The 13737-nt window shown below is 38.1% G+C and overlaps 1 protein-coding gene across 1 annotated transcript; it reads left to right on the top strand.

The window, feature by feature from the left end:
* The first annotated feature begins 616 nt into the window (after nucleotides 1-616).
* cenpi (centromere protein I) lies at nucleotides 617-13509 on the top strand. The gene is made up of 20 exons (XM_079892912.1): nucleotides 617-877; nucleotides 1124-1261; nucleotides 1462-1580; nucleotides 2714-2821; nucleotides 2960-3008; nucleotides 3128-3174; nucleotides 3289-3378; nucleotides 3461-3592; nucleotides 4160-4285; nucleotides 5798-5918; nucleotides 6075-6169; nucleotides 6392-6509; nucleotides 6779-6843; nucleotides 7101-7210; nucleotides 8020-8155; nucleotides 8338-8462; nucleotides 11629-11677; nucleotides 12154-12372; nucleotides 12795-12836; nucleotides 12971-13509. The coding sequence occupies exons 1-20, from the start codon at nucleotides 715-717 to the stop codon at nucleotides 13118-13120; spliced, it is 2202 nt and encodes a 733-aa protein (XP_079749038.1). The 5' UTR covers nucleotides 617-714; the 3' UTR covers nucleotides 13121-13509.
* The last annotated feature ends 228 nt before the right edge of the window (nucleotides 13510-13737 follow it).

The raw sequence follows: 13737 nt of genomic DNA, 5'->3' as shown, positions 1-13737 counted from the left end.
CTTAAAAGTTGTTTGCCAACCGCCATTAAAAGAAAGAAGAAGAAGAAGAAGAAGTGGATCGGCAGTGATCTGAGTAGTAGACTAGGCCTGCTAGTGATTTTTATTCATTGAGATGTTTTTGTGATACATACATTTTTTTAAACCTGTTCTAGTGATTTTACAAACTGGTGTCTCAGTTTGGCCAAATTTGTGGTCATCTGGTTTAGCTCGTCATTGTATCAGTACCAGTATATATAAACTTTGTATATTAATAGTTATATTCATTTATCTTATAACTTATAATTAAGTTATATTAATGTATATTACTTAGTATATTAATTTATCGATTGATACAAAGGAAGAGAGAGAGAGAGAGAAAGAGAGAGAGAGAGAAAGAGAGAGAGAGAGAGAGAGAGAGAGAAAGGGGCTTTCTGAGCCAAAAGACACAAAACGGAAAACATGCTTAACCATTTTAAATGTAAACTACAAATCAAATGAGAAAATTAAAAAAATAAATTAACAACACAATTATATTTTAGAACACACTAGTAGATAATTAACAATATAGGAGTAGTATAGCTGTTCCACTTCAGTTCATTGAGGTAGCGTGGTTGTTGTACAGGAAGTGATCTAGTGCGCATGTCCAAACGGTCGCGGCGGATTTGGCGTTTGGTTTGAATAAGCTACTGCAGACAAACACGAGAGAAATAACAAATAATATTATGTAGCGAAAAAATGGCCGATTTATCTAACCTTACGGGGTTAGTCTCCGAACCATCGGGAGAAATAGACTCCTTCGCCTCTTCTGCGAGCAACAGAAGTCTGCGTTTGGCAGAAAAAGAAAAAAGAAAAGGCGAGGCGGATCCCTTTGGTCTCGCGGTGAAGTATCTGTCTCAGGGTGAGTGCAGCAGAAAACATAACAGAAACGTGTTACAAAAACAGTTTAGAGGTTTACAGTTTAACAGTAAGAACATATTTATTTGTTTATTTCGTTCGTTATTTTGTAAATCTGCCTACGACTCAGGACGAATTCAGACTTTTAGATATTTTGTTTTTCTGTATTGACTGTCTCGTCATCAGATGCTGTATCACATCTAACTTAAAGTGTCATAATCTCCATGTACATGTTTTTTGTATGTTACAGTGGAAGCTGGCACCGTAGTCAGAGGGAATGATGAGCTGGAGAGGAATATAGTGGTAGTGGAGACAGTGGCTGTCAGTAAAGGTCTTTCTCCGGAAGTCATCACAGTGCTGCTGGACTTGGCTTTGAGCCTCAATGCAGGTAATATAATCAGGAGGACGTACACGGATTTCTTCAGCTACCTGTATTTGTTTGCTTAACATGAGAAGGAATCTATCATGAGAAACACTAACTTATAGCAATGAGATCAGTCACAAATGTCAGTGGTTGCTCATCCTCATTCTGCTGAATACCTTTTAGTGGTTCATCACACAGATGATCAACTTCAGTTTATCCAACAGGAACTGCGAACTGTACCCGAGTGCTAAAGTTTCTAATACCTGCCACAGTGGTGCCACAGGAGGCCATCGTGAAGGGGGTGTCATGGCTATGTGTAGGGAAAATGCCAATAAATGCACAGGTAAGGGCTGATGATTGGTCTGATCTGCTCATTGGTGAAATGGCTGGCCATTTCATTTTTGCATTTTTTGTCAGCATGAAATGAGAATGAATTAATTGCATTCATTTATAGAACATGGTATTCATTTGCATGTTTCATTTAAAGGTGCTCTAAGCGATGTCACACGTTTTTTAGGCCAAAACATTTTTTGTCACATACAGCAAACATCTCCTCACTATCCGCTAGCTGCCTGTCCCCTGAACACACTGTAAAAAAAAACTGTCTCTGTAGACAGCCCAGGCTCCACAAACGGCAACAAAAACAAACTGGCCCAGCCTTGGCCACGAAACATAACAAACTGTTCCAGCCAATAACCGAACCGACAAGAATGATTTGGGGGTGGGAGTTGGGGGGTTAGTGCGCGTGCACATGAAGGGGGGTGTGGGGAGTGGAGGAGAGAGAAGCATGAAGAGGGAAGTTAGCTATATGAGATATGACAACGACTAACGTTAGAATTATATTCTCTCGAATTTTGATATGACTGACACACGACCAAAGAGACGGCGTTCCGTCATGACTGTTTCAGGATGCATGGAAGGGAGGAGGAGGGGACGGGATGAGGAGGAGGGGACGGGATGAGGAGGAGGGGACGGGATGAGGAGGAGGGGACGGGATGAGGAGGAGGGGACGGGATGAGGAGGAGGGGACGGGAGGAGGAGGGGACGGGATGAGGAGGAGGGGACGGGATGAGGAGGAGGGAGGGTCAAGCTAGCCTCCGTTTTGTTTGACAATACTTCGAACGTCAACAAGAAGTGACGTCACCCAACATCGCTTAGAACACTTCTAATTATTATTTTAATAAAAATGTAATATCTTGATCTTCCGGTGAAACAACAGACTTCTCACTGCGCGTGCAAGACTTCTCCGATCATTGGAGTTCACACAGACTTACATTCATCTGCTTACATTTTTAAGATCTCAAAATCTAATCAACAACCGATGCATAGAACCAAGTTCACGGCCTACATTTTTTTCTTTTAAAAATCCAGTACAAGTTGATGTATGTCACAATATGGAAGAAAAGTCATTTACTTTCATTTCATTGTGACTTTAAACTTTTAGTTCACTCTCTTAATAACATATTTTCTTTTTAGGTTCTCTTTGTCCGTTGGGTACTCACTGTTTTTGACCTGATTGACTGCAAAGACAACTTGAGATCCATTTATGGCTTCATTTTCAGCTTTGTGACTGAAGAAAATCTGGTTGGTTGTGCTTTGCAAATGCTTATTTTAATTTAGAATATATCCATGTTGTGAAGTCCACTGGCATATGTTTTATAATTTCAATAAAATAAGTTTTTCAATGTTAATTTAATGTGCTATGTTTTTTTTTTCTTCCAGTGCCCTTTTATTTGCCACTTGTTGTACCTTTTAACAATGCGGGAACATGGTGAGTTTTCGACTAAGTGGCTTAAATTGTATATGTCTGTGAATGCTACATTAGAACATGAACATGTTATTTGCTTGTTTTTCTGATCCCCCCCCCCCTCTACCCACCCACCTTCATAGTTCACCCGTACAGAGTCAGGAAACTTTTGGATATCCAAGCCAAAATGGTACAGTTAAAATAAATGCCTTATATCCATTATTATAAATGTAGACTTACTGTAGTGTGAGAGTTTTTTTTCATCTGACAAGTGCTTTGTGTTTCTCCCTTTCTCCTCTATAAGGGCAGACAACCATTTCTCACACAACTTCTAGTACTCTACAAAGTGTTTCGCCCAGACTTAGTGATGCTCTCTCATCCAGCAAGAGTGAGGGTTAGTGTTTTCATTACTGTTTTCTCCAGCAGAAATCAATGTTCCAGGCTCTTAGACTGCAATTTTTTTTCTTGTTCTCCAGACTGGATTCAAGAATCACAACTCCACCTGGAAAGTGGCTCTGAGTGCTGTACAGAGAAAAAACAAGGGTGCAGTTTTAGTTGACCAGAGCCTGAGTCTAGATGTGAAAGAGAAGCCATCCTCCAGAAAGAGGGTATGTCATCAGCGTAATACTGTAAAGAGCTTCGCAGAACTCTGACTTGTCAACAAAAGGCTGGAATACATCACAACTTGAACTGATTTTAAAACAATAGGCATCATACACTTGTCTATTTTGTCTCTGGTTACAGATAAAAGCTGGGCATCATGTACTAAACAACTGAGGATCGTGCACTACCATCCTTTCAAATATTCCCAAACATCAAACTTGCACAGAAACATGCAGTTTGTTGCCAGGAGATGCATGACAAATGATAACAATATATTCTAAAATCGGCTCAAAATACATAAAAAACAAAACAAACAAGCATAAAACCTCAGACTGAATGAAATCATAGTTTGAAGTCTTAAAAAAAAAAAAAGTAGTCTGTGCCCATCTTACATTGCACAGTTTTCTGTGAAATCTGTCAACTGCAGCGGTCCAAAATCTGCAGACTGACTGGCAAAGGTTGTCTAGTGTATTCCAGCCTAAACAAGTTATGCTGTGAAATCATAGGAATGGGGGACATTAAGTAAATCAAAGTTTATGAAATGAATGTTTCTCACTACCTAATGTTCATAGAAACTACATCATCTAGCGATACCTCCCTTGAGCTCAGCATTTGACAGCAACTCCAGCAAGAAGGTGTTCCGTCTGCAGGAGCTCCGTTCCTTCAAAGAGCTACTGGAGAACATTCACAATATAGAGGTAATGCACATAGCTTTTTCTTTCTCACAATATGCATCATCTATAGAACTGAAGCAATAAAACAGGATAGATTTCTTGGGATTGTTAAATATAGAATGTCATATTGCATAATATTTACATTGCATTCACCTGATGTGATTTGTAAACAAAGATCTGCACTACTTTGGTTTGGCCTCTTGGTGGAGCTAAGCCTTCACAAGACTAATCAATGAGCATGTCATTAAAGGAGAACATTGAGCTCATTTTTTTGTAAATTTGGAGTGCTGTCAGTACAGAGAACAACGACAAAAATCGGTGTTGCCTACACTGTGTTATCCTCTTTTTAAAATTTGCACCCTGTTGACTTCAATGGGGCAAGGTTTAAACCTGCTTTTAGCCTCTTAACATCCTTGATGTGTCATTACAAATGCCCAGCCAATGTGAGTGATTCCTTCAGAGTGAACACGGGTGAATCTGACTGCAGTAGATGTGAAAGATATTAATAAAAGTGATGTTAATTCGGCCAGCGCACATACCTGTATTTATTTCCTGTTTTCCGGTCGAAGTCCACCGTAGTCGATTGTCGAGTTCACGCGCATAGGTTTTGTTACCTATGATCACGCGCGTGAACTCAACAATCGACTACGGTGGACTTCGACCGAAAACAGGAAGAAAATACAGGTATGTGCGCTGGCCGAATTAACATCACTTTTATTAATAAAAGACAATGAGACTTAGGCAATTTTACAAGCTTTTCCAGATGGCAGCTGCATCAAGTAGAACGAAAATCTACTCAACCTCAATTATTGGTTCAGTTTTTGTGTTTTCTGAGAAACCTGAAAAAAATGACTTGGGCAATTATTTTAGGAAGGTGACGATATTGCAGTCTCAATTGACAAAGTAAAAAAAAAATTAAGAGCATCTTGCAAACAGTCTACCTGGCGGATCCACTGACATAAGGCTTATTAAATCTCTTTTAAAGGTCTGATGACATTTAGGCTTAATTTTGGACAAAATGAACCTTTTCACAGTGTTCCTGCACCACGTTTTAAGTGATTTTGCAGTCTGCAAAAGGGAGGGATCAAGAAAGAAGGCAGTTTTGGCCGTTGGGAAGGATCATTGATTCTTTCTCACTGTGGCAACCCCATCATTAGAACCAGTCGTTTCTCAGATGAATGATACATTTGCTCGTTAATTACAGAAAGAATCAGCCATGTCCGTTGTCAATCTGTCACTTAGATTTAATAATTTATTATTTGCTGAATTCCCATATTGAGAGGCAGCTGTTGGTAGAGTGACACAAATTACAGTTTTGGAAATAGTGAGAGAATGTAGCATGGCAGAATGTTTAACTGTTGTACAAATTGTTGGTTTCAGTGCAGGTCTTGAAGGAGCCAGAAGTTTGACTCAATTGGTTTATTTGCCTCCAGCTGTTTTGACAGCTCTTGTATATGATATACTGTTTCTATGTTGTGCGAATGCACGTTGCATAGCATTTTGCTGCTTAATGCTGAAGTCATAACTCGTTTTCAGCTGCCTGCCCAGATGGGTTCGCTGCTGGGATCAGCGCTGGCTCTGCACTACCTGGATTGTGTACAGGATGAATCTGCCTTCCTGCGCCTTAACTTTTGGCTTGGACACTCATTGCAAGAGGGTAAATATTTCATGCTGTAATGCCAAACCTTTTCAGTCAAATGTAAAGTTCTGTAGTCACTCCCAGCCTGCATGTTACCATTTTTAAAATGCAAGTTCTGTTTTACGAGTTGAGTTCAGTACCATAATAGGGCTAATTGTCATGTTTTTTTGGCAGAGTTTTTACTATGTCCTGTGGATGGGAGTTCTGACAACACTTCTGAAGCCTGTCGCTTTCTGAGCACCATCCTCTTCTCACAGCAGTTCCTGCAGGTACGATCGAGCAACAGAAGACATATATTACCCAATAGGAAATTAACCTTGGTAGCCTCAAAGTTGGATGTGTTTATGAGAAACATGTTGCAGTTTATTCCACAAATATATCAATCATTTTTCTGCTTTGCTTTATTCCTTTTTTGAATTCCTGAATTATCTCCTCATTTGTTAAATCCTCCAGTCCCATGTTGACAGGGCTTGTGTCTGCGTTTTTTTCAGGAGGGATTCTCCAGCACGGAGAGTTTTCTTTATAAGTTCCTGAGTGTGTGGGATGGCTCTCTGCTCCGTCCGCAGATCCTGGATCTTCTTAGTGACATTCCCTTGATGCCCAGCTTTTGTAAGTATCCCAATTACTTTTGTTACAGTCAGGGTTCTTCAGAAATCTCTTTGCATTTACTGGTTTAGTGGAAATTGTTGAAAACAAAAGTAGGTACTAGCAATATCATAGATAATTACTCCCTAATGATTATGGTGTTTTTACATCTTTTATTGATAAGATAAATATCATATTTTATTGTTTAGCATTTTATTGGTCAGGGTAGAAAATTCTATTAATCCTGTACATAAAACTATAACTTGAACAGTGTTTCTTTTCTTTGTCTGTAGACATGCATAAACTTCTATTCGAGCCACTGAAGCAACTTTATTTTACCTCCACGGTATTTTTCAAGGTTTGTATGTTTTTTTTAAAATGTACTCTTATTTGTTTCCTTCCTATTTTTTGTATTGAGCTAAGCACGAGTATTACACGAGCCAGATTATGTCAATGAATGCTCAAACAGTTCAGACATAATTGAATTAGTCTTTCCACACTTAAGCCTTAGCATCTTTGCACTTGCTGTGATGTTTGAGTGGTGTTGTGGTTAAGCTTGCAGCAGTTGAAAGCAGGTTTTGATTTATCTATGCCTTTTCACATTGTCCTCCTCAGTGTAGTGTCATCGAATGTCTGAATAGCATGCTGGTGAAGTGGCTGACGTGGCATTCCGTCAGCGCATCGGAGGGCGGTTTGGATATCAGTCTTAACAGCAACAGCACCGTGTGAGTATCCAAAAATCATGTTTAATATTAAATGTTTAATAATAATCCCTAGTCTTATTTTGCACAATTTATCAGTTATTATCATCAACAGATTTTCAAAAAACAAAATAAAATTACTTTCTCCCCTTATTACCAACTGAATATTCTTGGAAACGTGTTGCTTTATAGAAGTTAAATTTATAAAAGTTGTGAATGCTGTTGTCTTAAAATATGTCTTGCACTTTACTGAGTGAAGAAATAGGACCACACTCCAGGGATTTGTACTCTTAAAAGCCTTGCCTGAGGTTTACCACTATGGCTTTTTTAATATTTTATATTTAAAAGAGATCAATGAACTGCTCCTGTGGTTGGGCTCTGTCTGAACCTCGTTTACCCCGAAAGTGTTCTGTGGAACGGTGTGTAATGAAGTGTGGTGGATTTTTTCCCGCGCCTGTCGTGTATTGCTTTTCTCTCACTGCTGATTTGGTTTTTTTTTTTATTACATTACTGAAGTGCACAGCTGAAGGAGAAATTATGATCAAGGGCAAACCTTGTTTGACTGCTCCAGTGTACCCTGCATCAATGCGATACACCTATTATTCCCTTTTTCGCTCGCTGAGTCTCTGTGCTGTGCGAATTGTGTGAGTGCCAAGCATAGCACAAAGACACATCTGGTGTATACTAGGTGTGATTTAAAGCTGATTTATTGGTCTCTTTTGGAGAAATATAGTTCGCTCTGCAAGGAAAACTTGTTTTTCACATGTTATTTTGTATATGCTTTCAAAAAAAAAAAAATCTGAGTGAAAAGAATAATACACTGCCATTTCTAGGACTATGACCTTGTCTGGCTTCATGGACTCAGTTATGGAGCTGGTGCGCTTTGTAGGACTGCTGGCATCTGAGGGACTCCGTCTGGAGAACTGCCACATTCTTCTGCTCAACCAGACACTTGCCTTCTATGAGACGGTACACTCAGCTATGATTAACTTAATTAACATGATGTTATTGGCAAAGTGACATCCACTGAAGTTCCTGCCCGAGTTTCACTAAGATTTATGTGCTGATTTTCGTTGAGTAGATTTAGTACCAGAAACACTGATTTTGATGACTTTGTGCTAAAGCAGATATTTCTCTCTTGTCATGTCTAGGTGTGTGACATGTTCCTGAAGTACAGCTTGCCACTGGTCATCATGCCTCCAGCTGGGGTGTTCTACCCAGCTCTCTTTGCCACAGACTCTGTCAGTGTGGATCGGCTCGGCTACATCATGTGCAGGTACTATGTTGTGAGCTATAATAAGTTTTTCACATTTTATCACTCTGGTCAATCCTGGAGATTTTCTGCTTGAGATGTTAGCCTGACCATTCTAGATCACAGGCATCTTCTGGAAGAGTTTGCTGTACTTTTGGGTATGTGAGCCATGTGAGGGTAAGTTATTCTTCATTGCATGTGCAGTTCCCATGGCAGTGGGACACCTGTGTGCTGCTGGCTAAACTGAGGACAACAGCTGAACCTTCAAATGCATTACATTGCCATGGTATGATGCCTGTAAGCAATAGATGAAATGAAGTATGAAGATCCTTTCATCTGCTTCGGCACACAAACCTTTCAGTGCTGCTGTGAAGACTTAAAGGGATAGTTCTAGGGCCGCAACGATGCGTCAACGTCATCGATTATGTCGACTATGAAAATACGTCGACGAGCATGAAATGCGTCGACGCGTCACATTAATTATTTACGTTTAAATAGAGTAATGGTGGCTTCTGCTCCCGCTCATGGTGAAAATGACAGACCACGATCATCCAAAGTATGGGAATACTTTAAACTACACCGGCCGAACAGAAAGGTGCTTTGTTCACTATGCAAACTATGCCCCGACAATCATATTCGGCGACAATCAAATGGACTTTAATTTATAACTTAAAATTAAATCTGCCAACGAATTTGCCAGTTTTTAAAAGTTGTGTATGCACATGTAGACTAGAGACCTGCACTCCCGCGGGACCCAATGCAACAGAGTGGGGCGCGGGAATATAGATCTGATGGCCGAGTGCGGGCGCGGGCGGTAATGCACTCGTGTGTGTGCTGGTTGCGGGAGAATAAAACAATTCGCGGGACTCCTGCAAAATAGAATTATGTATAAATTGAACATCTAAAAACTAATAAATTGTCATTCATCTGTTGCACAAAAGCAAAAAGAACAACTAAAACAAAATAGAAACGATTTACAGGCCAGAGTCTCTATCTATTTATAACATGTTTGCAGCGTTGAACAATGTAGCCAATCACAGACATACGTGTTGATTTCTTGAACGCAATGGCCAATCAGATGCATTTAAGATAGAATCCCCTCACCACTCAAAATGGACTTTTTGTTCAGTGCTGAATTCTGCATACTGGCAAATCATCTGATTATAGCAAACAAAGTGTAGATATTATGACAGATTCATTGTGCAGCCAGTTTCATTGATAATAACAGAGATTTGTGAGATCGCGATGAACTGAGATGTCAGCTTTTTAGGAATTATTAAGGGAGAAATCCGTCTCGCACAGGTCTCTAATGTAGACTTTAAAAGCAAACGCTGTAGCCTAGGCTGCAATCTAGTGTATGTGAACCTTTTTGCAGATAAACACAAGTGCATTTTCGGACAAGTTAATGGACAAGTTAATTGAGTAAATCATACTCCAACTACGGTAATTAATAATAGACTATAGTAAACACATTTCCTAAATAGACCTGTGACTGTATCTTACATTTTATGAAATAGTACCAGTAGTTAAAAATAAAGTTTAAAACGCTTCCTGTTCGCATATTTCATAATAAAATGACAATTACCCTTTCTGAAATCATTTTTTTTGTCATCATTCATAGATTTCATATTTTAATACAATATACAGATGCACTACCCTCTTCAAAATACAGATGATATATTGTTGTACTTATTATTTATTGGAAAGTTTGCCAATGGATAAATCAGCTAATCCCAAAAATAATCATTAATTAATCTGAAAAATAATCGTTAGATTAGTCGACTAATCGAAGAAATAATCGATAGATTAATCGACAACAAAAATAATCGTTAGATGCAGCCCTAGATAGTTCATCCAAAAATCACCATGATGCCATATGTATGACTTTGTGGTTATCAAGAAATAGAAATTGAGATGGGTAACTGGATGGGTAATTATACTGCTAAATATGGAAGCTTGTTTCCGCCACAAAATAAAACATTTTAAAAGATAATTGCGACTTTTTATCTCACAATTGCGAGTTTACTTCTGACTTTATTTCTCAGAATTGCGAGATATAAAGTCAGAATTGCGTGAAATAAAGTCGCAATTACGTGTTATAAAGTCAGAATTGCGAGATATAAAGTCAGAATTGCGTGAAATAAAGTCGCAATTGCGTGTTATAAAGTCAGAATTGCGAGATATAAACTCGCAATTGCGTGTTATAAAGTTATGCGTGTTATAAAGTTGCGTGTTATAAAGTCAGACAAAAAAAGACTTTTTTTCTCGCAATTGCGACTTTATATCATGCAATTCTGACTTTATAACACATAATTGCGAGTTTATATCTCGCAATTCTGACATCTTTTCTCAGAGTTGTGAGATATAAACTCACAATTGTGAGATATAAAGTCCAAATCAAAGGAAAAAAAGACGGATTTTTTTTTTTTTTTTTTTTTTTTTTAAACCTCAGAATAGTTTGTATCTCGCAATTGCGACTTTATTTCTCAGAATTGTGACTTTATATCTCGCAATTGCGACTTTATTTCTCAGAATTGCGACTTTATATCTCGCAATTGCGACTTTATTTCTCAGAATTGCGACTTTATTTCTCACAATTCTGACTTCATATCTCGCAATTCTGAGAAAAAAAGTCACAATTCTGACTTGATATATCGCAATTGTGAGAAAAAAAGTCAGAATTGTGAGATAAAAAGTCGCAATTATTATTATTTATTTATTATTCAGTGGCGGAAACAAGCTTCCATAGCTAAGCTCCAAAAAGGACAAAAAAACCCCATAAACGTTGCCCACATGACTACATTCCAAAACATCCGAAGCAATACGACGGCTGAATTTTCATTACTTAAGTCTTTAGTGTCATATGATCCTTCAGAAATCTTTCTAATATGATGATTTGATGCTCAAGAAACATTTAGCCTATTATTATCATTTCTGAAAACCGTTGTGATATTTTTTTTTTTGATGCATTGAAAGTTCAAAAGAACAGCATTTATAATTTAGAAATAATTTAACAATGTAATTGTCTTTTACTATCAATTTTGATCAATTGTATGCATCCTTGCTGAATTATTAATTATTTGACCCCAAACTACTGAACCTGAATGGTCTCTCATTTTATTAACATGATTAATTATGTATAATATGATAATTTTATTAATAAAATCCTGTTGTTTTATTATTTTCTCAGATACCGGAAGAATCTGACCTTGGCTAAGAAACAAGAGCAGCAGAGAGAGGTAATGAGGGGATACTGTGTCATAAAACGAACACAGCAAATTCATGAAAAGCCAATTGTGTTTGCTGGAGGTTTTGTGTCTGAATAATTTACTCATAATAGGCCAATTAGGAAGATCTTTAAGCTGTGCTTTTAAGAATTTACAATTTATTGCTGTAATCCTCACCTTACCTGCTGGGAATGAAAGGAGTTTTCATGATTGAATCCCAGTGAGACAAAGAAGCCTCAAAATATGAACATGGCACTGGCATTACAGAGAATAAAATGGCCAAATAATTTGATCACAGCATTGCAATTTTATGTCATTTAAAATATATGGGTGAAGGTTTTTATTCACTCACAAGGTGGTTCTTGTCTCACTGTGTATATCATGAAGATCCCCTTAGTGGCACCAGATGCTATTTTACCAACAAACACTTATGTCTGACAAGTCTTGACATAATTTAGTTTCATTTTTAATGTTTTCTTACATTACAGCAAACCTTCCACATTAGCAGAAACACATACAAGGAGTTTAATCGTAACCTTCAAGCCATGGTGAACTCCATGTGGAATTCCTGGTGGGACATCCCTGGTCCAGACCTTGAGATGGACAAGGATCTAATTGCTCTGAGCAAAGTAGCAGAACCCTGGTGCCGTTTCGACCTCATCCACCACCCGGCACTTTTCAGCTATGCCATCGAATTTCATCAGAGGGTGAGTGAGACATTCTCACACTAGTGCCATTTAATAGCACAAGAGCTCGTAATAGTACAGTGATGCTTGACTGTCATCTCATTTGGAGAGAAGGAATGGGACTCAGCTGCGCAAGCTAATTAGATGATTATATTACATCAAGTGTAAAGCCTTGTGTCACTACTGGGGACAGGGCAGCCTCCTCTTTTCACTAATAACTTTAAGATTGGACAAAGAGACAAATGAGGTATTAATGTATCTTTTATAGAGGATCCATTAATACAGAATCACATTTTATTATTCACGGAAGCTGTGTGAGACTGGAGTTTTCATCATCTTTAATAATACAAGTACCTTTTTTGGTCCGACTGCAACATTCAGCAGTGTACTACTGAGATTTAAAGCAGAGGGAGAACGATGAATATTTATGCTCTCTTTATCAGTGTTGGCCGGAGAGGAAGGATGTGGATCTTGGTTCCATAAAGGTACTAATGTTATATCATCATCTTTTTAATGAAAACCTTTCTGATGTTTGACTCTCATCGATTTTATTTCTGATCAACACGAGAGCATGCTTGAGCTCAGTCATACACAGTAACTGTTCTTTTCATGTTTGCAGACCGGGAAGTACTGGAACTGGTATATGGAGTTTCTCTTTAATCAAGGTTTTGATGGCCTCAACAACTTTATTCAGACCAACACTGGCTACGGCTCCAGCTGTCAAGATGACAGGCAGCCCTCGAAAATCCAGGAGTCAGGGGATTCATAAAACATGTATATATTTTATAATCATCCTCCTTAAGAGGGCAGAAAGGAACCACTTGCATCATTGTAAATACTAAATGTACATTACAAGCCATTTTGTTACTTTCTAGTATTTTCTACTGTTGTGTATATTTTTAGCTTTTTTTTTTTTTGCATTTTTATCATTTGTGCACAGAAAACTGAACTAAAACATTGTGATGAACCTTAATATTTGAAGAAAAAAAAACATGATTATGAGTGTTTTAACTGCCATCTAGAATACAATTCTCATTATTTATAGCGATTTAAAACTGATGTCAAAGATTGATGAAAAGTCTTGTTTATTATTCCTATAAACCATATGCGGCTATGTATCGTTGACCGGTCTCACATTAAAATTGATCCTTTGCTCTCAGATGTAGCATTGTGTGTTGCAGGCATTTGACAGGATCCACTGGACTTGAAACAGGACTTGTTTGGAGGCCTGTTAACTTGTAATGATTGCGCTTTTGTATGATATTTGACTCAAAGTTATTATTTTCAGAGTAAATCACACAAGTCTGTTTTTAACATTTAAAAAGCCTGATTGTACTGATGATTTCAAGATGATTACACATATTTGCACCATTTGATGACCTAAAT

The sequence above is a fragment of the Squalius cephalus genome (assembly GCF_949319135.1).
Source record: "Squalius cephalus genome assembly, chromosome: 14".
Taxonomy (NCBI): Eukaryota; Metazoa; Chordata; class Actinopteri; order Cypriniformes; family Leuciscidae; genus Squalius; species Squalius cephalus.
This window is presented reverse-complemented; position numbering and strand designations above follow the sequence as displayed.